Source organism: Centroberyx affinis, unplaced genomic scaffold (genome assembly GCF_046629955.1).
Source record: "Centroberyx affinis isolate AG114_WGS23_722 - 3 ecotype Tasmania unplaced genomic scaffold, CSIRO-AGI_Caff_v1 ptg000827l_1, whole genome shotgun sequence".
Classification (NCBI taxonomy): Eukaryota; Metazoa; Chordata; class Actinopteri; order Beryciformes; family Berycidae; genus Centroberyx; species Centroberyx affinis.
In genome coordinates, this window is record NW_027279426.1 from 239,284 (window position 1) to 266,085 (window position 26,802).

Consider the following 26,802-nt stretch of genomic DNA (forward strand, 5'->3'; position numbering starts at 1 on the left):
GATAATATACAGGCAACCAACACAAATACAAGACATAAAAACTGACATGATTTTTTAATGAGAAATACACGAAACTGAAAAAATTGTACAAATTGAAATAAAATAAAAAATTGCATTATTCTTATAATTTCTGGTACTTTTTTACATAAACTTCCATTATTCTCCATGATCTGTTTATTTCACAGCACAATCCCTCCTCGGATATTCCGTAATTACATGACTGAAGAGATATTTTCTGAACATGTTGCCTCGGTGGTCAAGTTGGGGTTTGGTTCGCCCATTTGGTCGCCCTTTGTGCCTTGAACAGTTGTCCCTCCTAACAGCCTAAACCTCTACAAACAGGGCCTGCACGGCATTGGACACATTCACCTGCCAATCTACAGATTGGGGACACTCCCACACACTGAGGGTCTCTATTCTCCGCACACTACTATAAACAAGCAGTATCAGTAATATGAATTGGTGCTCTGTCCTGGTTGTGTATCTGAGAAAGGGAAAAAAAAAACAAGGATCATGTGTCAATATAGAATCTGTTGTTCATCAATATACAATGACAACTGTACACACACACATATACACACAAATGAAAACATGACAAGTTTGTCGTCTTACTTGAAAGTTGCTGCTGGAGCTGCCTGACCAGAGCTGCAGTCTGCTGCTGCTGCTGAGTCTGCTGCATACCTTGTCGTGGGAACTGAAATGAAGACACACACAAGTCGTTAGCTTTACAGGTGTTTAATAGATAGCCTACATTAATTAGTACTTCAATAACAAATTGACGTGAAAAAAATTGAAAAATCAACCATATATTCAACCCATATTATTGGTTCACTCCACTATCACTTTTCCTCAGGTACACCGAGTTCTTGCCTTGCGCTATATCACATATTGTCATATTAAACTTTTGACAATATGATAATGCCGATACTCCACCGGACGCGACCTACCATAGGTTGCTGCGGGGGCAGTGGCTGCATGCCCAGGGCCTGGTTCTGTGCCTGGGCTGGTGGCTGCGCCGCCGCTACCTGCTGCTGCTGCTGCTGCTGCTGAACCTGTTGTTGGGGTGTGACCTGCTGTGGCTGGACCTGCTGCTGCTGTTGCTGCTGCTGCTGCTGCTGCTGTTGAACTTGTTGTTGGGCCTGCTGCTGCTGTTGGGCGCACATAGGGAAGAGACGAAGGTGAATATCTGAAGGTGAAGACTTAGGAATTTTTTAAATTTTACTGATTATGTTTAAAGCGCAGGGATCCTACACTGTGGAACGGCCTGCCTGAGGAACCTAGCCTCACTAATTGAGTATCATCTTTTAAATCACTTAAGACACTTTTAGAGACTTACTTTTATGTAACGATTTTGATTCTGACCACTTGTAATGTTGTTTACTTGTCTTAATTTAATATTTTGTTAAATGACTTTTTTCATTACTTATTTTAAAGCTACACTAGGCAACTTTGCACATTGGCTGCTCCAAATTGCAGCGAGATACAACTTCCAATACCCAGTAATCTAATGTGTCAGTAAACTACACACAGCACACTCATGTGTAGCAACTCTGCCAGTCTGCGATCAATTTATACCAAAGAAGGGATGAGAGGCAAAATAAGTTGGTGAGTCCAGCTTTCTCTGGATCACCAGAATTTCAAACAGAGGCAAACAGAGCAAATCTATGGGGTCAAATTATGGGGCATGGGACACTCTTGTCTATTGCAACCCCACTTCATGATTTAGCCTGAGACAGATGTATTTTTACATTAAAATCTTGCCTAACTTTTTTATAAATTTCAGAATTCCTTCTATTTATGCCACTTGTAAACTCTGCTTTTAGATGAGCACTATATAAATAACATACAGTATAATAAAATGTTATTATTCCGTTACTATTATTATTATTATTATTATGAAACATTGGGTAGCTTTCAGGGATAAACTTTCGATTAAAAGGCGCAAATGAAAACTAAAACTATTAGAACTATCAGTGCATCTAAACAGTCAGTTACTGATAGCAAGTAATAGCAAGGAATTGGATAAATGGATAGCGAGAGTGGTAAAAACACATACTCTGAGTGCTTGTTGTCTGAGGTACTGCTGCTGTTGCTGTGCTTGTTGTTGCTGCTGCTGTTGCTGCTGCTGCTGTTCTGCCAGCATCTGATTGGGCCTCATGCCCGGGTGAACCCCCTGGCCTCCCATGTGGCCAAGTCCACCATGCATGATAGGGTTCTGCTGGATGGGCTGGTGGGCAAACCTAAGGTTCATAGGAGTTGAAGACAGATAATGAGACACGGACGGGCAGCAATGTGATTAATATGAAATCAAGCACAAAAACTCCACAGCATAAACTGGAATAAAGCAAAATTGACGAGACACTTGAGCTTGGTGCTACAGGAGCAGTATATTATACTTTCAAAGTGCTACTGAGTAACAACATATTAAAATACAACACTAACCTTCAGCATTATTATTAAAAAAAGTCATGACAAAGCAGCAGCCTTGCATACCTCTGTGTGTTCTGCATATTGTGTGCGTAGCCTGGGGCCTGCTGGTGGACATAGCCACTGGGCCTCGGCTGCATTTGCCTCAGAGGGTCCACCACGGCCGGGTTGGTTCCAGGATGGGCGGCCTGAAAGTTTTGGTTCCCATAGGAGGAAGGAACTATACCACCACCTTGGGACGGATGCTGCTGCATCCCCATGTGCGTGTGTGTGTGGGTATAGCCCTGAGATATGTTCTGAAGAAACAGAGAGAGGATGCTGATAAGACAAACTGAGACATAGGAGGAAACCATCATTGATATAGTGATAGTGCCTGAGTGTATTGAGCCATTTTAACAAGGAAAAGGAAACAAGACACAAAACAAGAGCCAGAGCTTGTGTGTGTGCATGCCCATCTGCATGTGTGTGAGTGGATATGAGAGTACTGGGCAATACTGGGCAGTCCAAAGGAGAAGTGACAGACTGCAGCAGAGAGTTAAAGTAGCTTGTAGGCTGTGCTGAACAAAGGACATTTTGAGTCTGGACTTAAAGAGAGGTGTCAGATAACACATGCATTTTCTAAGACTTCAAAAAAACACAAATAAAAATAGACCTCTTACCTGAGATGGCTGCATGGAAGTATATGGTTGGTTGGGTGCCATTTGTCTCATCTGCTGCCCCAGCATGCTCTGATTCTGAAAACAATAACAAGTCAGTAAAGCAGTGAGTCACTGTCCTCCGCAGGAAGGTAAAGATGACACTTAATAGCACTGCTTTTTCTAGACAAGTACATTACTCTACTTACAACAGTTATCTCATGCTTGTCTTAGACACTCAAAACCAAAAACTAGGCATCAAACAGACTCGCCACTATCCTGAGTCAAGCTCTGATCCAGCTCACTAGCTACCCCTTCTGGTCAAGTCTACTCAGTGCAGACTGACTCACCAGTCTGACCTGTAGCTGCTGGCGCAGTATCTGGCCTTGTGGTATGCTAGGCTGGGGCTTGTAACCCATTGGGTATTGCTTGTCCAGTCCCATCATGCCGGGCATGTTGCCCTGCATGCCGGGCATCATGGCCGGGTAGCTGGGCCGCGTGGGCATCATTTTGTTCATTTGGGGGTTCCGGGCCGGTCTATATGGAGGATCTAAACCTGGACCTCCTATGGAAAGGGAAAAGATGTAAAACACAATCCAAATCTGTTAGTTCATTGAAGATATTTTTGATTCCAAGTCTTAATTATTCCTGGACTCATATGTCATACTGCTAGTGATGACGGTGATGATGATGATGATGAAAAAGATATTCTGGAAACTGACCTGGAGGTAGAGGCTGGTTTTGTGCGTATATGCCTATGGGCTGCTGGCCGTAGCTTATCCTGCCATATGGGTGGTTCTGCTGTCCCATGATCAGGTCAGGTGGCATACCTGTCCCATAGGGCACGCCACTTGGTGTACGGTTCACATAGTCCTAGTGAGAACAGGAAAAACAAAATATTTTATTGCTTTCTTCTGATCTGATAGTAGCAATTTCTAACCAGGAAATAAAGTGTATAGAGAATGCCAGTCAGTCAAATCATACTAATCCGAAATCATCAGATGTGGACCAAATAACTGACCTCAGTCTTGGTATAGGGAGTTTTCTTCTTCTTGTTGGATTTCTTCTTGTTTGAATCAGTCGGCGCAGTGGGCACATTCTTCTCTGGCTTAACTGCCTCCACCATCTTCTTTTCTGGTTCCTGGGAAACAGGCGTCGGGGGCTCCTCCTCTTCCGGGGGCAGGGGGAGGGGCTCCAGGTAATAGCTACGAGGTTTGGGCTTCAGATGGGTGTGATAAAGCAGGAAGCGCTGCTGTTCCTCAAATTTGGTGACCTTGCGGTCCACACGCACTGTGCCAAACCAGCCCCAGGAGAGAGGGGCAGAGTGTTTCAGACCCTCAAACACATCCCAGGGAGAGATCTTCTGTTTGGTTGAAACTTGAAGGCCCTGGTGGAACAGAGACATGGTTATATATTAAAGGCTATGTTTAAACTGTGAAATCGGCATGTGTTTTTTTTTTTTTTTTAACTGTAATTTATCCAAAGTTTGTGGAGCAAGTATGCACTATTTCGCACTGAAACAAGTAGAGCCTTACAACATGTAGATGTCATGGAACATGACCATGTGAGAAAGTCCTTACCTCCTTCTCAAAGCCAGCGATCTTGTTACCCTTGGTGTCTATTAGTGAGCCCTGGGGTTCACAGGTTATGACATCACGGGTCTGCTTGGGCAGTGGCAGTAGCTGGCGAACTTTCTCCAAACTTTCTGACTGCCGGTCGCCGAGCTCTTTCTGTGAAGCAAAAACGGCACATTGTGGGAAACAGCGATGATGAATATGTAAACAATTAAATTAACAGCTGTTCTCAATAAGGCAGTTAACTCCCTTTTCCCTACACAAGCAAATCTGTTTAAAACTTTTGTTTTAAAGAAATTAATCAGCTAATCAAGACAGGGGTAGTTAAGTTATAGAGCTTAGCTTGGTTGCATTAAATGTAGAAGAATTTGATTGTATGATTTCTACTTGACTGTGACTATTTTTCTCATATTTTTGCACCTCAACATAAATTTTACACATTTTCACAGACAATTTTGGCAGGTGAAGTTCTAACTGCAACATACAACTGGTTGCTTGTGTCATTTCATTCTGACTGTATATTTTCCAGATGATGCTATGACCTTGCTGCCTGTTTTACCATGAACTAATGCCCCTTTCTTACTGATTTCATTGAGGCAGAAAATAAAAATAAAGAAATGTCTAAAATTAGGAGCACATCTACATGTACTGTTCTTACCCTGAGCTTCTTGACCAGGTTCATGTAGGCCCTCTTATTCTCTTCCATGCTGCCCTGAGAGATGCTGGACATGTCAGCAGCCAGTGTGCCATTAATCAGCACACTCAGCATGTCCAGGACTGTGGTGAATAGCTCACTGTTGGAAAGACACAAACATTAATCAAAGAGGCTGATTGTGTGATTGATACCCGTTGACTGTAACGATTAGAGAATTTGTGTTTACAAATAATTGAACTGTCCAAGGTTACTGCGACTAATGCAGACTGCACTTTAGAATGGATTTTTCCCTTGAACTGACACTTACTTATTAGACTGCATGTCCACTGTGCCACTGCTGATGATGTCGAGGAGTAGTACCGCCCACTCAGTGGTCTGCTGGGTGCTGCGCTGCACCGTGTCAAACATCCCACCCACCTTGTTAGCAGAGGCAAAAAACAATGTCACTCCTCAGATCATGCGAATATAAAACTGGCATTAGCAGATGAGTAATAAGAGGAAGGGTTGTCATTACAAGGGCTGCCTTATTCGATGTCAGCCACTCAATTGTTAGAAATTTTTAGTCAAATGAGTCAGTTTAATTTTTTTTTTTTAGATAGATACACTGGCTACTTTCTTTCTGGCCTCAGAACAATATTCATCAATAAACACTAGTTCTCTTTGACAGATGGTAGATCTAAATGTCAATATGCATTCCTGGGTGTATCTACAATTTAGCAAATTTGTCAATTTAAATGGTTAGTCAATAAATCTATTACTATAAGTGGAGTTTCTGTAGTCAGGGGCACTTGAAGGTGATCATGGCGGTCAAGAGGCTCTTACAAGATTCAGTCGTAGTTTCAGAGCCTCATGCATCATCTGCTTCGCCTTGCAGTCATCCTGGTATTGGTCTTCTCTCCAGTTGGTGACAATCTGCTGCACTTGGCTGTAGAGTGAGGTGAGCAGGCCCTCCCTCTGTTCATCCTGGCCCTTCAGACAGGTCAGCACAAGAGACAGGAATGGCTGCTGGCTCAGCAGAGACATACTGGGGGAGAACAAAACAGAATTGATGAAAAAACAGATCACGCTCAGTAGGTTGGAAGGTTGATTTTTGTTTTCTGTAGCTTCTATAAATGGATTATCTTGATGGAACGACCCGGTTAAATAAAGAGTAAATAAAACATGATCTGTTCTAGCATGGAAGAGGTATGGGCTTGCCACTTACCTTTTCTGTTTCTGCCTGTCTCTCTCCTTGCGTGAGGAAGAGCCCAGGTGCTGTCCCTTCTCCAGCTCCTCCCCTGCTGCCTTCAGTACATGGCCCTGTACTGAGGTGGGCAGCTTGGCTATCAGTGGAGCCACCAGCCACACACCCGACCGCTCTGATGAGCTGGGGCACACCGCAAAAACAGAAATGTTAAGTCTCAACTGCACTGAAAGCAAACCAAACAGGCAAGGATTGTAAATTTTATGTTGATAAAAGGGTGTAGGCCAGCATTTGGCCCTTAAAATATCTTATATGAAATTTTACAGTTTAGATTTTAGGCATTTAGCTGATGTTCTTATCCAAAGCAATTTACAATGAATGCGACAACAGAATGCAACAGTAGAATATGTTTCTAGATCACCAAAATTACACATAACCAACAGTAAGGAGTGCAAGGGTTGGAGCCATAGTAACCTCACAATATGTCGATGAGCGCAGAATGTGTGAGAATATGTGAGAATAAAATGTTGCTATGACAATCAATGTAAGGGAGAACTGCACGGAAAAGAAGTCAAATTAGTGCTAAGGAGAGATACAAAGACACACACCTCAAAATAGGTTTCATCTTGCTGGCGGTGTTGTTGTTGTTGGATGCAGAGCCGCCTGGGACCGTTGCTCCATTCCCTGAGGGGTTACTGGAGTTCATCTCAGCTGATTTCTGGAACACCTCGATGGTGGCCTTGGCTATGTTCTCTAGCAGAGAGTAGAGCTCCTATTGGAAAAGACACAAGGGGTAATCAAGGGATGATCAGATTCATTCACACGCATTCAAAGCTGTGTTGATGCAGTCCATAATACCGTAAAATTACAGATATAAAAATTTCTTATGCCAAAAAATATTGTTAGATGCTCTGAAAAACAAGCAGTGATGTAACTGACATTGTTGGTGCTCTGCTTGATCATCAGCTGCAGCTCCAGGGACGACTGTCTCATCGTCCATTGGTCCATGTTCTACAACAGGGACAGGATTACTGTTAGTCACATACATTCTTTCCTTGTGTGTATTATCAAAAAGACAGTTGTCATCATGGACATTTGATGGGACTGGTAATACATGTCCTATACCCCTGCTTCAACCAGCAGAGGGCAGCAATACTTCACAGTCCCGGTCCAATAAAGAAATCTCCATAACAGAAGGTATGTACTGATCAAAATGTTTCAAAACAAGTATGATCACAAATGGCCAAGGCTTAACCACTTATTAAATCCACCTGTTTCATCTGTCTGAGCCACACATTCTTCAGTAAGCCAAAGGAAAAGATTCTTCTCAAGCTCAAATGGACAAAAAAGTACTTTGTACTTCTCACGCTCTATTTAAACACCATGTGAGTTTGTGAGTATTCTGGACCTGTAGTATGCGTTTGATGCGCTGCCTCTGGGGGTTGTCGCCATCATCACTGTCCAGCTGGCGGTGTGGATAGCAAATGAGCTGTAGAAGCCGCTGGGCCTGAATGTTGACCAGTACCGGGTCCTGGAGGGCACTGCTGTCCTCAGACAGAGACTTAAGACAGCGCTCTCCGACCCATTCCTGTAGCACAGATGGAGGGGAACACAGTTGGGGTGAGAAGGGAACAAAGAAAAGGCAAAAGTAGCAGAGGGGGAAATGTGAAAGTAGTTGGGAAATGACAGTTCCTAACGTGAGGGATTGAGTTACCGGATCTTGTTTGAGGTAACAGGGCTCCAGTGATACTGAAGCTTAAGCCCAAGTATCATGGAAACTGAGTCATGCAAAACAAGCTTAACCAAAGCCGGGCGGTGATGAAAACAGGGCAAGGGGTCACTTTTCCTCTCTCAGGAATAGAACAGCACAGCAACACATTCTAAGGAGAAAATGTTTTTGAAGTCTCTTGAGACCCGAGGCCACGTCTAGCCATCTGGGCTACTGGCAACTCTCCTACTGGCCTTGGTATCTGTGTGACATAAGCGGCATCTGCCGCTGAAAATGATCTCATTCACACTTCTTTTGCATCTTTGGCTGCATTCACAAGTATGTCAGAAAAGCAGGATTGCTAAAGTGAGTAAAAAAGGAAGATTGAACGTTGTTCCTGTGTGCATTCCCATGCAAGCTCCTGACAGAGAAGACAACCATGTTAATAATACTTAACATGGAAAGGTAGCATGCAAGCATATCTCTAAGCAGTAGAAAGCAATTTCTGTCAGAGTCTAACAGTTAGATCACCACCTTCATTTTCAACCTTTTCCATTTCACACTAACAAACAATGTCAAATCCTATAATGGTGGCTGTGATGGTGGACAACTTTACATTTAATTTCCTCTTTCATCTCATTTCACATTATATCCTCACCTGCTGGCAGATGCTCTTCAGCACATACTTTGCATATACATCCAAGCTGGCTGTTTCTATGGAGACAGTGCGCCCCCCAGATATGTCATCGAGGCCAGCAGGGTGCGACAGTCCTGAGCCCCTTAGCTCCGCATCACCTAAAATAACATGGAGAGAGAGAAGATAGTCATTTCTGTCCTCGACATGATGGAGTATTTTACGGTATGCTAATCTGCATCCATCTCATGTAGGAGGCAACTGACACCGAGGTTCATACAGGGGAATATCCTTTGGGCCGTCACCATATCACATTATAAAAATCAGATGTGTATACATTCTGTGTTTAACACAAGGGATTAAATAATGCTCCAGACAAGGAGTGACATGATTTAAGGACTGATCATTCATACAAGGCAGAGCAGAGTTTGATCCAGCTCTCATCTTGAGCTCACTGATATGATAGTACTGCAAAAAGGCTTACCAAGCATAAAGACAGCCTTGAGGACAGCAAATACTGCTCCCACAACTATGCTGTTTTGAGAGGCAGCAAGAAGATGGCGATCACACGACGACCGGATACCAACTGAGGATTTATCTGCACAAAATCATACCATATCATCAGTATAAGACAAAAAGTGACAAATCGGCCAATTAGACAGAGATACACGGACATGTATAGGAAGGTTTGTGTATGCTACCTGACTTAGCGCCGTCTTGGGGGACAGGGTTGCGCTGGGGCGTCTTGAAAAGGTGCAACAGAATCCTGCAGGTGAGTCTGGCTCCTGGCTCAGAGTCCTGCTCACTGCAGGCTGGAGGTGAGTTTGGAAACATATACAACGGTCAAAGTTGAGAGTCCTCAGATCACACAACTGAGCTTCACATTTTTTTGCACAAGCTACACAATCTACAACATCAAAGTGACATCTAAATTTATACCTTGTCCTAGATAGACTTCTAGACAGCCAGAATGAAGTGGCATTTTCATAGAGCTGATGTGAAAGAGGGAATGAGAACAAAGCATTTGCCACATAAGAGTGCTGTTGGCATTTGGCATGTGTAGTAGTGTAATAAAACGAGCCAAACTCAACCAAACAGCATGGCTGAATGGGGCTTTGTCTCCAAGCTGGGAGAAACAGATTAACAGTGGGGAGAGAGAGAGGCACTTCTCTGGCCAGTGCACAAAGCACACACAGGCTTCATGGACCCAGATCAAATGTGCTCTGTTTACTCCCCTCTCCTCCCCTCTCTGATAGAAGTAATGCATTATACAGCTTGGTATTCCTTCAAAGACCTACGAGACAAGCTGCAATATACTGCTAACTCATTTATAACAAGCCTAGGGCTGCGAGATTATATATAGATGCTTTGAAGGGGGCTGGCGTGGAAAACCATGGTACAGCCATATCACAGCGAGAAACAACTCAAATGAGGGCGTTACTGGAGAGAAGGTTTAAAGGGGCAAATCAGTCACAGCACCGTACGAGGATGGCAATGTGAGAACTGTTCTTCATTTTGAAACGGCTTCATTAATCTGCATAATTTGGGTTGCAGGATGCTTGAGAGTGAACACTCCTTACCAGCGTTGAGGAGGGAGGGGATGGCCACACAGCGAACCAGGTCCTCTAGGAGTAGGCACTGTCTAGCAATGAGAATGGCTACGAAGGTTGCCAGGGAATCATGGAAGGACAAATCACTCACCTAAGGGATAGCAGTGCACAGAGATAAATTTTTGATTTATTACTGTGAGACAAGAACACGATGTCCACAAATGAGATAATGACTGAACATCAGAATTCACAAAAGATGGAGCTTTGGCAGGCAGGTAGGTGAGAGTAAACACATTTGGCTGATATTGTTATCCAGAGTGACAAACAATGAGTGCAACAGCAGAATCGCTTAAATCCTTCAACCCACACAAGCAATCAATAGTAAAAATCAATGCCACAGTGCTTAGAGAGAAGATGTAACAAATATTACTGTATGTGCAAAAGATAAGTGCTAGATAGAGAATGTAAAAGCACTTACATCTACATTACACAGCAAGTCATTGAAGCCACAGTTGCCATTGTTGGAGGAGCAGCAGAGGGCCTTGAGGATGCCGAGCCACTCAGCACTCAGAGAGCGACAGTAGGCTGTCAACTCTGCACACAGGATCCCGATGTCGTTCACCCTGAAAGCACAAATTTAATCACATGAGACAATAGTCTAAAACAAGAGCACAAAACAGTAGTACTCTGAGCCATAAATTGATGGTGCCTTTTGATGGAGAGGAAAAAAAGAAACACAAGCAACCAACACAGATAGAACAAAACTAACACACCTCTCAGGGTCTCGGTGGTCCACGCACACGTCCATGAGCACGTTGCAGACGAAGCTGTAGCGGTTGGCCGGGCTGTCGTTAAGGATCTTGCCCACCATGGAGTGGTTGAAGTTGTGGGCCGAAGGGTTGGCAATGGCCTCCATCATGAACACAGGATCCCATAGCATGTTGGAGTCTGATGGATCGATGTTGCAGTAGATGGAGTTCTTCACTTTGGAGCAGAACTCACTGAGAGAGAACGCAAAGGGGAAAGGGAGCATTTCTCAGAGCTCAGTATGTGAGGACAAGGGGACATGATCCTGATACACGAAGGGGAAAGACCATGAACTGCATACCTTGTTTATTCAAACCTCACATAGGCATAATAGGCAACAAAACCTGCTTAGGTAGATCTGGTATAACGTGCAAAATGAAATTTCATTGAGCAAATAATTGTTGGATTTTTCTACTTAATATATGAAAGTAAAAGCACTTTTACAGCAAATACATCTGTATTCAAATGTTATGAATGTGTATGAATGTACAATGTATATTTTAAGTTAGATATGGTATTTCAATATAGTAATAATATCATTATTCTACACATTCCTTCCTCCCAAAAAGAGACTTCTATCCTTGAGAGATTTGGATAAAGAAGATTCTAGCTATTAATCTGCTTTTCCATGTGATTTTGTCCTGGCATAGTGCAGCATTGATTTTAAATTTTTTCTACCTGAAGATCTCTCCAAACTTGCTCTTGAGGTGACTGCAGGAGGTGTAGAGGTCGTACAGGTAGGCCAGGATACAGCGTTCTGCGGAGGAACAGTCTGCCGGGTTCACGCCCGATTTCACCACGATACGCAACCTGAGAACATGTTTACACACAGTCAGGATTCAACAGCGACAATTCCCTCCTTACTCAGCTATCTAGATGAGGGTTTTTAATGTATAACCATCATTTAAATATTTTATTCAGCATATTTAAATTAGAAGCTTTATATAAGATATCTTTAGATACGACACTTCAGGCATTTCACTGATGCTTTCATCCAGAACGACTTTCAATGAGTGCAACAGTAGAAGAAGCTTAAATTTCTAGATCACCCGCATAACAAAAAAACACAAGGACCAGGGCCATAGTGCCCCGACAACATTCCTGTGACTACAGGGATCAGCATTTAAGAGAAAAGAACTGGGAAAAACAAGAAAACTAGAAGGCTATGAGAGCACAAACCTCCGCCAACGCTCAACAATTCTCCAACTTGCAATTACACCCAAACACATCATTCCTATCACTTACATTTTAAGTGAAATTGCTTTCTTGACTAAGCAAATATCCCTATAAAATTTGGAATCAAGTCTCTATCTCTGTTTAATAAAAAAATAAAAAGTTTAATAGTTACGGCTATGAAACGATTATCGTCTGATGGTGGAAATCCCAGATCTGGATCACCACCAAAATCTAAGCAATTGTTCCTTGGCCCAAGGCCTATCTGTCCACCACATTTCATGGAAACTTGTTCACAAGTTTTTGAGATATCCAGCTGACAGACAAACAAACTAACAGGAACAAAAACACAGTCTCCTTGGTGGAGGTCATAGGAGTTAAGGAGAGAGAGAAGGGATTTTGTGAGAGTAAACAGTAAAGGAGAGTGGGCAGGATTCAGTGGGGGAACGGTGACGCAAGGTACTAATTAGCTAATAATTTTTGCATGTATTACATAAAATATTAGAGGTTTCTAAGTGACATACCCATCAAAAACCTGTGCGGTCTGCTCAGGATTGAGGATGAGGCAGGAGTGGTACCTCCTCAGCACTGCAACAATACACAGACAGAGGCCGGTGGTGTAGCTGCCGACCAGGCTGGACGACTTCAGCAGCAGCTCGGCTTCCACCAGGCTCAACTCATTCAGCAGCTGCAAAACACAATGCATCTTTCAAAAACAATAAATACAAATCTGATTTGAAAGGCTGACTGGGAAAAATCTAGCGCCATAACAGCAAGAGAAAGAATATAAAATAGACAGATTAATCATGGAATGGGATTCTAGAAAAAAATATTGATGAGATGCCCACATTAAATGGCAACTGTGGTAAAGATCATACCTGAATCGCAAAGTCTATGAGGCCACTAATATTGAGGGAGTACTCCATGAGGTCAAAGATGAACTGTATGTGCTGGACAAGGGGCAGGTGATAGGACATCCCTAAGGCAAAGCTGGTGATCTGTTCCAGCACATTCCTGGACACCTGCACACACACAAAATATCAGACATCAATAATATCATAATAAAATAGCAATGATTTTTGGTCTTGGTTATGACTCTACAAACACCTCTTTTGTGTATGGGCTGCAACAGAACATCATGCTGCCAAGCAGCAGAGCTCCAACACAGCCAGTCTACATTTATAATGAGCAGAAACATGCAGCAATGCCAGAATATTCAGCTTGCCAGCCACTGGAATTTTTTTGTTAGAAGGGGACAAACTGGACAGATGGAGGCATTACAATCAAAAGGTCATTTTAAAGGCTGTATCTTCCACACCATTTACAGATTTTGGGGCATTCAAATTTTGTCCTTCAGTCAGGAAACTGGGTCCACATACCCCTCTTTTTTTCTTCTGTCAATCTATGCCATCAATCATCAGAATGGGCAATGATTCTCACCATTTCAATTTTTTGTTAAAGTTATTTCCCCAATGCTTTTTCAATTTTGACCCATCAACACCAAAATTGTACACACCATTCCTACACCAAGATAGACAACTGTTCCATTAACCAGCCTTATTGAGTAAACAAAATGGCTTCCATTAACCAATGAACTTTGAAGTGGGTGTGGTATATTAAAAACCATATATACATATTTACTACCATGACAATCTGGTTATCAAATTTCTACAAATTCATCAAAAGCACAGTGAATATCAGCGCTTTCAATGTTTAGCCTTTCACAGTAATGTTAATATGAAGACAGATGCAAGCACCACCACAATGTCCTTGGATAGATGTTCCTCCTATCAATGAAACTTGACTCAAATTCCTGAACACTCTCACATAGCTCTTGTCCTCTTTAGAGTCTTAAATCTTTAACAGTCCCACATAGCCTTGAACCCTGGACTCGCTACTTGCAGCTATATTTAATTAAAAGCATTTCAACTGAAAATGAAATTGCACAGAGTTTTGAAATGCAAAGTGAATGCGTGTTTCATATTTCAAATAAGCTATTGGCCAATATTTGAGTGTATTTCAGTTAAGCGCTATTTCATTCTCCTGAACAACCTCTATTACAGAGAAATCTAGATAAATAAGGTTCTACTGTATTTTACAAGGTACTGCCACTTGAGAGCATTATCCATTCAAATAGTATTCAAACACTGCAGAGCAGAAATCAATTTGCATTGAAATTCCATTTAGATTAAAATGAGTCACCCTGGGAGGTAGCTGCTTCTAGGCTGCTAACGTATTTCCATTAATAAACCCTATGGCCAGTCCCCAAACAATCAACTGATTCCTGCATGCTCTGAAATGAGAAATAGGACATTTAAGCCTCAGGTTGTGTGGTCTAACCTGAGAGGTGACCTGGTGCTGGTCAAAGTGGGAGAGGTGCTGGAATTTGGAGAAGATATCCTCTGCAGTGGGAAAGGCCTCAGGCTTACTCCTCTTCCTCTTCTGTCCTTCCTCTCCTCCTACGTATGTGAGAATAGAGAGGGCAAGATAAAGAGAGGGAGCAACAACTCATAACTGGTCAGGGATTTTTTTTTCCAGTCTGCTGAACAGGCCAGCCGTGAAATCGAGTTAAGCCAATGGTCTGTTATCTTTTTTCCAGGCTCCTTCGATTTGAAGCTTCAGTGCAAAGGACACTTCTATAAAGGCACTGAAAGGAAAGGGAAACAGTACTTTCCATTTAGGTGAAACACAATTGAGACTTGAAGGTCATCAGCTCACAGGAATGTGCTAAGGTGACACAAAACCACTTCAATCTATGTAATTATAACTTAAGTTATAACTTATCACCTTAATTCACCTTAATAAGGTCACATGCATCCGAGATAAAATGGCTGTGGATAGATGACAGCTATTAGCATAGAAATTGGGTGCAATGAATATTGAGTGATGCAACCCCCTAGGGTCAATAAAGAAAGGAAAAGAAGCTTGTTCTCTAAAGAAGGGCAAAAGTAAAAGGGAAAATAAATGAGGACTATTAATGACTATTGAACGTGGGAGAGTTATTATGAGGATCAGATAACAGCTGGAATAGCCACAGTGGGAAAGCAAGTAGTCGGCTTGCATCTGAACACATGCCAGCATGACAAAGCTTCTGCTTTCCAAACTGCTCTCTGGCAAAACATTATCTCTCGTGTATGATATATAAAGATTATTCTGCAGAGAGATGTCGGAAAATAACCACAGTCAATCCAGTTGGGGACACATCAAGGCTTCACTCAAAGCCATTTCAAAGGCTCCATTCTCCACAAAAAGCAGTCATCCCTAAACATGAAAAGTAGCTGAAATAGTTAAAGTTAAAGTATAATTTATTCTAAAATGGCAGTTGGCTGCCAGACAAACTGCAAGCCTGTAGTTAAGATAATGCAAAACAGAAGTAAATGGCAAATGTAGGATGTTAAGCCATCAGTCAAAAAGTGATAGAACGGAGGAACATGGTTACCTGTCTCTGCTGTGCTTTTGCGGTTGAGCACCTTCAAGATGTCTTTGGTAATTTTCTTGATGGCGTGTCGTGCTTCGTCTCTCTGCTTGCCTACGCCATAGAGGACCACTAGGCGCTGGTTGCACTCGTGGCTGGCACTCTCCTCCTAGGAAAAGACAAGGAGGCCATCCTTATAAACCGGATGTATCTGACAAACTAGGCACTGTGAAAAGACACACTGTTCACCGAGTAAAGCTACACAAACAAAAACAAAAAACAGATCTGAGTTGGCTAGGCTTCAGGGGGAAATCCAACAAAATGGACTAGATTATCCTACAATAATTTTCCCAAATGTGTTTTGAGTTCTGAGTTCTCAAGAGCAACGCAAAAGACATCTAACTGCATCGTCTATGAGGGTTGGAAAAAGAATCCAACCAACATAAAGAGAACAAATCAATATTAACAACAAAACAAAAGAAATGGGAGATGTTTAATACTGGTAGGAGTGCATTATTGAAATTTGCTTTCAGCCATCTCAAATAATGCAATTTGTCATGGGAATGCCATGGCTCATGTGTCTTTTGTATTTTAAAACTCCAGACTGGAGGCAATCTCACTCTAAAACTGAAGATTATTCTGCACAAAGATATTGTGTGTCTTTTTGTAGTGTATTAGTCATACGCTATATATGTATGAAGACTGAACAATCTTTCATTCTTTTCCAGACTTTTTGTCCAAATGGCAAACTTTTCCAGACCTGCCAATGACCTAATTCATTTTTCTTTTCCAGACTTTCAACACCTGGACTGCATTTCCCTTTTGATTTGAACTTGGTAAATTCTAGGAACAGGTCTACTCTTGCAGATAACAACCTGAAAGTGAATTGTGGTGGAATTCCTTTTTAAATGCTAAGCTGTGAGTGTGCTTACCTGAGGGATAGGGAAGTGAGTGGCATATTGAATGTGGCGGGGTTGCTCATACACTTGTGGGAAGGCAGGGTCCATGCCCTTGTCTTTACAAGCGGCCTTGCTGTCCTGCTCTGGGGCTGGCTTCTCAGGAGAGGGGCTCCCCTTGGACTCACAGTGCATTGGGGGAGAGAACATCTGCAAGGCAAAAGGCTAAAATGACTGAGGGCAACGGCACAAGAACAATGCAGGAATTTTATAGAAAGTAGTGGTGCATACTGTTGGAGAGTACTTATAGAAGTGCTGCTCATTAAAGATACCTCGACTCTACACAACATTTGTGTGTGCATCATGAAAGACAAAAAAAAGAAGATAAATAGTGTGTCTACCTCGTCGAAATTAGCACTGGAATTGTGATCGATCTCCATTGACTCCGACAGGCCGGTATCCTGTTGAACAAACAATGACCTCATATTACCTTTTTAAACCAAGCGGTTACATTGTATATTTCTTAAAAATGAAGAGTTGCTGCACACTCCTGCTCTGATAAAGGAAGTATATTATTTATTCGTTAAAAAACCAACATTTCAACAAGAAATCATCAGGGTACTGTGGTCTTTAACTAATAAATAAGTCCTCTGCTGTCCTTGGCCAGCACCTCACCAATACTGGCGTGTGTTTTCACAGTTGTTTGAAACATTGTATATTTCCACATATGACTCATCATAATCTACAAAAACAGTAACAGATGCCTCCAACATGCCTCCATCTTGACACTGCTGCCTGCGTCCTGCTCCTTGCGCTCTGACTCATCGGAGGGCTCGTCGCTGGGGGAGCGCGGGCGGGGCAGGTGGGAGTCGGAGGCCAGGTCGCCGCGGGAAATGAGTGTACACATGTAGATGTTGTGGGAAAAGACGTCATGGCGGATGAGCTCACAGAAGAGTAGCACGAGGTTGGAGAACTCCACTCTTTCGCTCTCGTTCCCTGGCTCAGCTACAGAGGGAAAAAAGGGATTTAATAACCTTGTGTTATTAAATCCATCTGCCTTGATATCTAATCTGCACATCTGCTATCCTAATATTTCGATTTAGTGGAGAGAACAATTACAAGTTTGTCTCACCTACATTTAGCTACTTCTATCAACCAGAGCACCTTGTAACAGGTACAACTGTACAATAAGCGTTATTTCCTAAATTGACAACATTACAAGCAACCAACAGGAAGTACAAGGGTTAGTACAACAGCATCCAACAGAACAACTGAAATAAATATTCCAGTGTTCCTGTAAAATTCATGTAAAAAGAAGTACTGGGAAAAGAAATAACAGCCAGGCAGAAAAAGGATTCAACTTAACTTCAATATAAGCTCAACAAAAGTTTGACACCTTTGAGAGTCACATAAATGATACAAGAGAAATGGAGCCCCAGTAAATGTAAAGAAAGAGACTCACTCAGTATAGGGGCCTGAGTGTCTAGGAACTGTAACAGAACATCCTGAAAGACTGGTAGTGTGGCTGCTGAGAGGGAGCCGGATGACACAGAGCCCTTCTCATCCACCACCTCCGACTCGCCACACCTCTGCAAACAAATACACACACACATATATATATATACTGTATATATACACCCACACATACCCACAAATACAGTGTGTGAAACACTTAGAGCAAGCAAACAGTCTTTGAGTGATAGCTGTATAACACTGATTTGCAACCTTCCCTTATTTGAAATGTTAATTTGGTTTTACAGCTAGAATACAGAAGTCACAAAAAAGCCTTATAAATCATGCAGTGGGAATATTTCAAACGTTATCACAATGTTGAGGGGCACAATGGGTCTTGAGCAGCATCACAGCAGTGGCAAAGCAATTCATGCGTGCCATCAGGTCATGTGGTAGAAAGGAAAATGAGCGAGCAGGCGACAGAGAAGGAGCGAGCACAAGAGAATACAGCACTCTAGAGTGTGTCCACTTGGTCACTTTTAAATATTTTCCCCCCACATTTGTGCCAGTACAAAAAAAAAAAAACAGTCAAGTCTCTGGAATTTTGACTCATAATTTTCCTTCAGAAAAAGAGTAACTAAAGTAGTGTGTGGCAACATGTGAGGGTTGAGCGTTGGTCAGGACGAGCAGAGAGCCAGCAGCTGTCCTGGCCGGCCAATGAGAGGCACCTACGCCTAAGCAACTACCGCATATATGTGGATGTGTTTCAGTAGGCTGGTGGCCTGGCTGTGTCGAACTTTCCACTACTGCCTGAAAAGGCTATTCAGTTACTAAGACTGTTGGGACTTATCCCCAAAAGGGGCAAAAGTAATTCTAGTAATTCTGTGGCGCGCATATTGAGCTATATGAAGTTTGTTTGTTGCCCAAGTAAAATATGGAAAAGGACTGGAAATCTCTGGTGTGCTGCCTGTCCTTCCTCCAGTTCAGAGAATTCTCCAACTGTCACGCAATGATTTGTGTTTTCTAAGCTATTAAAGAATGTAGGCCATTTCTGGTCAGAAGTGATGTCATTCTGTTCTCACCTAAAACCCACAGTCTCTCTCTAGGTGATCAGGTTTTTTGGAAACTGATGGATGCACTTTGGCCAGATAATGGATTCAACCTAGTATTTGCTAAGAAAATCATTGGATCAAGATGTTTTACTTTGTCACGGTTCAAACAAAGCCTATACACGAAGGGCCTGAATGTAATAATCACACAGCAGGAAAAAACAGGACCAGCTAGAGGAGACATGTGGATAGCTTGCTTTAATATTTAAGAAACATTTCCTGGCTCTCACCGACAGCGGTAGCCATCTGTGTCCAGTAGCCTATCATTTTGTTTTACACTTCTGACTCAATTGCTGATTCAGTTCATGCACACATTGACCTGTAGATTTGTAAAATATAGACTAAAGTGCTATGCAATACACTGAGCCATATTTCATTAGTGTGTGTTTGTGTGTGTGTGTGTGTGGAGGGGGGGGTGGGTTTCTCACCTCTGCCTCTATTTCAGCCTGTCTCTTCTCCAGTAGCTTGGCAACCACCATGGCTCTGTGTCTGCCAGAACGCTTACAGCACACTGCCCATTCACAAAGCAGGGTCACCACCGCATCATCATCTGGTGACATCTGGACACAAGCATGAGTTATGAGACAATATGGCTAAAAATACAATCTGCGTGTCTCCACCTTTTGTAATTTGATAATAGGAAATCATCATGTGGCATTCAGCAAAGGAGCTAGCATCTAAATTACCACGTATTACAGTAAAGAAAGTTTTTCTCTTGGTCCACTTTTCAGTCAAAGGTTGCTAAGACATTAAAATAAAACACACAAACGATTCAGTCTGGTTCCGGCAAAAGAAGGTCATCTTCAGTGCTGACAGTATGTGTTTGACCTTTGTAAGCCTCTTGTTCAAATTTAACATTTGGCCATATCATATCTTATTTAAAAGCTTTAAAGTTTTTGCCCTTTTAAGCATGATAAAATGAGAGACACTAGAGGGAAAGGGCGAGAACCCACTTTGATCAACCCTTACCTCATGGCCGTCTTTACTCTGGCCTGAGCCAAATATTCGGTTGTAGAGAGAGTCCAGTGAGTTGCTGAAATCAGACTTCTCAAAGCTGTGGTTGTCTAAAACCTCCAGGGTGTGGAGAACCCTCCCGATAGTGAATCCTGCGGACAGATCACAGAAAACAATTGTCTCAGAGATACAAACATCGATCCAATTATGCATACAAAAACCTGTTCACAAAGAGCTGAGCATGTTACTTGATAGCTTGTCAGGGCGTCTGCTGCAGATGAAGGATTAGTTTTCTTACCAGCTGTGGTCTCCTGGCACTTATCAAATGACCACCTGAACTCCACTGCCTGCCCTCTCTCCTTGATTTGCTCCTCAATTTCTCGCACCTTTGCACGGACCTGAAGTGGAGGAACAAGTGAAAAGGTACTTTTATCATCTGGCAAGAAAACAAAAATTAAAGAAACATCCAACAACAAATGAGAAATCATACAAGATCTTTTCTAGGCTGTACTCACATATTTACAGGAAGTCTTGGAATAAATTAAGAAGAAAACTATATGAACACCGATAGCAGTACCTGCTGTGTAAAGGCAGTGTTGCCCCCTGGCATTGGTAAGTTGGAAGGGGCGATGGGCAGGAGGTCCAGAGGGGAGCCAGTCTTGTTCCTGCTGTCTGTTAGAGAGTAGTGCCACACCAAAGCACTGGGGCAGCACAACACTATGCTCTGAAGCAGCAATAACAATGACAAAGATAAGAGGGGAAAGAAATGTCAGAATTAATAAGCGAAACACTCTACTTCTATCTTGACATTTTCAAAAGTTGATCATTTATCAAAGCATGGAGAGTTCTGACTTAAGAGATACTGCACATATCAGTCAGTGAATCTCAATATTATCTAAAAAAGCATTTTCTACAGCGTGTGCAATACCTGTAACATGCAGCTGAGCCCAAACACCAGAGGCCTGTGCTGGGGACAGATGTAGAAGTCTGTGAACGGTGTCTGGGGCTGGTTTCCTCCTGCGGGCTGGGAGGTCGGTGTGGGGGGTAGGGCGTTCCCTGGCTGTGCCAAGATACCGTGGGCCGGGTGCCCTCCTGTGCCAGGGCCCAGGCTCCCGTCGCTTAGCAGCAAGTTGAGGCGGCGTGTGCAGAAGTAAGCCAGTCTCCGAGACAAGTAAGCCGACTGCACAAACTCCCCTGAGTACTGTGGGACGGGCAAGATTGACAAGATTACAACCAGTTAGCTTCACAGCTGGGTACACAATGATGGACTGCTCTAATTGACCTGCTCAGCTGTTAACTGTGGTCAACTGTAAAAGACTAAGAGCAGGGCAGCAGCCAGATATGAATATGTATAACTGTGTGCAGCTGAATGAATGTTAAGCAGGACATTGCTGAAAAACAGCATGCACATTCACCAAACCTGAGACATCAGTGTGTGAGCAGCGATGTGAGACTGAGGTAGAGAGATGCTGAAGTGATAGCGGATGGTGGGGATGGGAAAATATGCTTATCTCACGATACGATTCTATACACGATCTGGGGTTCAGGATTCGATAGAACCACGATACGAAATAAATAAAAGTTTAATGCCAACAAAGTATGACTTGTGCAGTATTATGTTTATTTCCGAGCCACAAATCTTTCTAGCAATGGCACTGTCTTGCTAGAATGTCAACAACAATTTAAAAATGTCATTACGAAGTGCAAATAGTATAATTTCACGGTAGAGCTTGTGAAATTGTGATGGGCAAGCCATCTCATTTGTGATTACTACAGCAGGGTAGTTCATTTTTCTGCCCCATGATATGTATTGTTACATTTTTGTACTGTGATATATTGAATTTCGATATATTGTCCCATCCCTAGTGGATGGATAGATGGATATAGCCTACCTGTAGTAAAAGGGGCAGCAGCAGTCTGAGAAGTTCATCTTCCCCAGGTCGGACCTTCTCAAAGCATTCCAGCACCCATGTCAGGAACTCGTGTCTGTCAAGCATGCCGTCCTGAACACACAAACAAAACACAATCACATATTTATATCATGTTGGTCTTCAACAAAGTGACCACTGTAATTGCAGAATTCTAGGATTTTAACATACAGTGATTTCCATTTCAGAACTTGTTTCCCATTACACATGTAAAAATGAGCTTCCTCCCACTGGCAAGAACAGCGCAGCAGCACTTATATGAGAAGCAAAGCGGAGGATCAGGAATCAAGTGAGTCAAGCAGCCAGAAGTGTACTTTAGAGACTCAACTGACCTGAAACATGAACATGGCTAGCTTCTCGTTGTATTCCCACTGCTTCATGGCTGTCTCCACCTCAGCAGGGGTGGCTGGCAGGGGCGAGCCGCAGCCTTGGCTGGAAGACTGCCTGTAAAACTCAGCCACCTTCTGGAGCTGCTCCCACAGGTACTTAGTGATGATCTGGGTCCACTCTACACACACAGACACACACAAATGCATTTTCAAGGCACGGAGCGCTCTGATGAATGGCTGCACATTCTAATGAAAGCAATCGCATCGCTTCCCATGGCAGTGACGATATTCATTTTTTTGTTCATCATATAAAAAATATGAAACAGGCATCAAAACAAATCAATGAAGGTTTCCTTAAAGTGGCTGTTAATAATTACGTTGTTTGCTTACCTATACAGGGATCAATCACATGTCTCTTTTTAACTTTAGTTTCTGTAATGGCAGCATGATATGCACAGGTCATCTTGATCATCCATGCTGAACGCATGACGGGGACTGAGTACTTGGCCAAGTATCCAAAAACCTCTTCCTTTTTGCTGAAGATTGGAACCTGTAACAAGATTTTAACAGCATCAGTTATGAGTGAAACAATGCATACATTACGTGCACACAGAATATTTTTCAGAACAGCACAAAAAGCATGAACCAAAATAAATGAATTGGAGATTACACCCTTGTTCCTCATCATGACAAACTATAAATTACTAATGCTCTGAGACTGAGAAATGTGTAAAGAAGAGTGAGACTGAAGCTGGCAACATAATTAGCAAGTAAATTGCAGGGAAATGTGTTTTTCTTAAGGTATGGTAAACAGTTAAAAACACAGAAACAGTACATTTAACTCAAAGTAATTTATTCAGAATTCGTTCTGATGAACATGACAAGAACAGTATAACATGGTACTCTTAAAACACTCCTTTCCAACCAGTTGACTATTTAGTGTACAAATAAGATAGGAATTGTGCTGAAATGTGCAAAATAAAAAATAAAAAGGTGAACTTCATGCATACAAGTCCAAAAATAATGTAAACACCAGCTCCAGAAAATCCTGTTTTGCAAAGTAGGTTACAGGAAAACACACACATTTTAGCCTGATGTGGATTTGCTTGCCAACACTGCCTGCTCTGTTTCAAACATTAATTTTTGGATGTTAAACTTGCAGCAATGCTCTGGAGGCAGCATGCGCATGAAGCCCGCTATATGCTGCACATAACAATCAAACAGATCTACTGGTTTTAACTCTATTCTCCGCTTATCAGGGGCCGCAAAAATGTAGACAACGTCAGAATCCTTTGTATTTTCCCGGTGTTTTCTATTTCTTCCCTGGTCTGGCCAATTGACAGAATGAGATGGAGAAGAAGAGCCTTTGCAAAACTGAGCTAACAAAGTCATCAGCACAGACAGCTGGAAACATGATGTCAACAGATAAGGTAGACGCAGATGAAGAATCTGAGATTTGGCTTTGAGAAAGGCTCAGCGGTGTCATCCCCCTGTATAATGAGAAGAAGAAATTGGTTATGGCAGTCAGAAACAAAACGGAAATACTAAACACACACTATAATGTAATACTAAATGTTAAAGGATTGACGCAGTTAAGAACAGAAAGCGAGCCTAAGTATATAGCCTTATGTAGCCTGCTGTATTCAAAATTCAAGAGTCATTTACTGGCACTTGTTCGAAGAGATTTGTTGTGTGAGAGCATAATAACTCACCAGACAAACAATCTATAGCCAATGTGTTTAGGTCAATATTACACAGGCCTAAACAAGACAAGCAATAGAGCTGATCTATGCACAAGCGCCACTTGGTTATAGTACTGGGTGAAAAAAAAGAGCTTAACTTACCTCTTCAAAATTGTCTCCATGTTGCAATGTTGAACAAATGGAGTCATCCGGTAGAGTACTATGTACAATTTTTGCCCTTCATTCTCTTCTTGGCTTTCACAAAACCGGCACGTACATTTTGCCAAGTGGTCTTGCACAATTTGGGATCATCCACAACTTGGTGGAGACTTCTCCCCAGCAATTTTATACAATCTCACCATCTTTACAATCCCTTCTTGTACGGTCATAAACGTGCAGATGTCCTCTTAACAACCTCAGCAAGCCTAGCCTCAAAACGGTTTAGTTTCAAGAGTTGACGACGAGATGTTAGCATGGAGATGTAAACAACGGCAATCAACCGGGGAAAAAAATGGAAGCGCTTTCCCACAAGGTAACACAACCAATTATGTGATATTTTAGACCAACTGTAGACAATCACACACTGGGTACTGGCACGCGAAGAATTCCTCTAGCTTGGCCAGCAAGCCTGTGAAAACTGTGGAGGCCAAAGCCAATGCAGCACTTCGTTTTCTCCACAAACGTGTCCTTTTGTTCGTACAAACCAGGTGAATTTTGTTTGTGCGATAAATATACTGCCAGTTTGACTAATGTGAAGAGAATTTGCATGAGTAATGAAGGAGCTATTCCACAGTCTTACCTTTTTTGCCAGCTGTGTTAGGGGTTTAGTCCCAGCTAAATCGGTGAACCAGTTGTTGATGGAGCTCTGTGACCTTGCCGTGACGAGCCAGAAGTTATCCTTCTGGTTGACCTGTGGCTTACGCTTCCCTGTGTCTGGGAATGTGTTGTAACGCAGCTTCTCAGCGATGATGCTGCTGAAATTTGAACTGATCTGTGAAGCATTGAGGGAAACATTGTGGTGAAACATCTATCATGGCCAAATCAATCAAAACCATTCATACAAAAATCCAAAACATACAGTGTTAAGAGGAAACTGATTTTAAAGGGACTAATTACCTTTGAAGGGTTGAAGTTGACATTTTTTGCACTGCCATGTTCGTCACCAGACACAGCGGGTTGATTGTTGAATCCTTGCTTCACGTTCAATGCAGTCAATTCATCCTGAAATGAAAATGATTTTCATTACATATGGATAGTATATAAAAACATGCATGAGAATTTCTTATTGTTTAACTATAAACCCCAGCCAATCTGTTTCCAAAACAAATTAAAAAAAAGAGGTGGTGAATAAAAGAGGTGAAAATAAGTAGTTTGAGTAAACCGAGTGATGTGCTATCCCACTGTTAATGTGCATTTTGATACTGGCACAGCAACTTTGACAGAATAGCCCTTCAGGTGTGCAGCTGCAGTCAGTTTTCCATCTAAGCTAGGCAACCGCATCAACTCAATAACAGATTATCTGAAGTTAATAATAGATATGGGGCAAATAGTAATACTCAACTGGGCCAAGCTACAGTTAAATGACATTAGAATGCTAGAATAGAGATCATGTGAAAATTGCGACACAGGTAGTTTAGCTAAAATTATGGCTCGCTACCCATGTAGGTTAACGTTAGCTGTGCCAGTTTAGCTAATGTTAACTAGGTACGCCGGATCAAAACATCAAGCTAACTAACGTTAACTAGTCACGCACTACCAGGCACGGCAGAGCAAACCAAAGAGGCAACGCATATTATTTTCCATCACGAACACAAAACGATGGCTGCAATTTATACCAAACTAGCATTCAGCAGCCGATGAGCTAGCTAACTCTGGTTGCTAGCTAACCGGTTGTTTTCGAAGTAAGCTGGCGAGATGGCTAACAAACTGACAACTAGGTGCTGTTCATTGTTATTGCTAGGCCCCAATCGTCTGGAGGGCTTGCTAAACAGGCTAGCTAGCTTGCATAGCAACTTGGCTTGGAGATTCCTTCCCCAAAAAGATATTATTGTCGTTTTAGGTTGCACATTCCAAAACCTGACCTCTTTTTGCTTTGGATCTTGCGGATAAACGTCCGGAGGACCAAGCCGGGGCCGCTTTAGGGGCCGGTGTTCGTAACTTAGGATCCCGAAAGCAGCCATCATCCAGCGGCATCACAGCCAAGGCTTTCCTCTCTTCAGCAGCTTGAACCTAGCTACAACAACGAAACACACTTCCGGTCAAATTTTGCTCTCAAACTTCAAACTAAAAGCCCTCAAGTCCTAAATGTTAAAATGTATAAACTTTGTCTTTCTAGAAAATATCTGAAAATGTATATGACATGGAAAACTCCATCAGCATAAAATGCAATGTTTCGACAAAAAAATGAAAAACAGTAACATTAAAAATAATTAATAATATTGTAATAACACTGTAATAATAATAAGTGGTATTAGTGTTTCACAGGAAACTATAATTTGTGAAATTGATATTAAGTTGAATGCGCCGTAAAAAAAAAATGTTTTGTATATATAGTTGTCAAAGCCTGGAACACTATTTATTTTTTTCCTGGGTTAATGGGTTGGTTTAGAAATGCTCTGTTATGGGTAGATATTTAGCATTGTGTGCAGCATCCATACAGAGCCCAGAGGAAGAGAATTACCACTCTTCTCT

At 42.2% G+C, this 26,802-nt stretch overlaps 1 protein-coding gene across 1 annotated transcript; it reads right to left on the reverse strand.

Annotated features, from left to right (window-relative positions):
* Nucleotides 1-37: 37 nt before the first annotated feature.
* On the reverse strand, nt 38-26,324 carry med12 (mediator complex subunit 12). Its single transcript, XM_071520815.1, has 43 exons — nt 26,193-26,324; nt 25,228-25,332; nt 24,911-25,102; nt 22,820-22,979; nt 22,433-22,608; nt 22,065-22,175; nt 21,101-21,373; nt 20,750-20,896; nt 20,471-20,570; nt 20,188-20,324; nt 19,647-19,778; nt 18,120-18,246; nt 17,433-17,662; nt 17,059-17,118; nt 16,694-16,867; nt 15,786-15,930; nt 14,687-14,805; nt 13,225-13,368; nt 12,871-13,034; nt 11,852-11,983; nt 11,140-11,367; nt 10,845-10,989; nt 10,397-10,517; nt 9,518-9,628; nt 9,301-9,414; nt 8,841-8,977; nt 7,883-8,062; nt 7,414-7,485; nt 7,083-7,246; nt 6,496-6,657; nt 6,114-6,315; nt 5,599-5,708; nt 5,295-5,430; nt 4,643-4,792; nt 4,084-4,449; nt 3,785-3,935; nt 3,405-3,627; nt 3,087-3,153; nt 2,494-2,723; nt 2,053-2,240; nt 948-1,186; nt 613-694; nt 38-484 (listed from the first exon to the last, which is right to left on the reverse strand). The coding sequence occupies exons 1-43, from the start codon at nt 26,292-26,294 to the stop codon at nt 447-449; spliced, it is 6,546 nt and encodes a 2,181-aa protein (XP_071376916.1). The 5' UTR covers nt 26,295-26,324; the 3' UTR covers nt 38-446.
* Between the last annotated feature and the right edge of the window lie 478 nt (nt 26,325-26,802).

Coding starts and splice junctions, on each gene's coding strand:
- med12 (XM_071520815.1), bottom strand. CDS start 26,294: ATGATGGCTGCTTTCGGGATCCTAAGTTACGAACACCGGCCCCTAAAG. Junction 21,374..22,064: donor TGCTGCCCCTTTTACTACAG/GTAGGCTATATC, acceptor CCCGTCCCACAG/TACTCAGGGGAGTTTGTGCA. Junction 485..612: donor GCTCCAGCAGCAACTTTCAA/GTAAGACGACAA, acceptor TCCCTTTCTCAG/ATACACAACCAGGACAGAGC.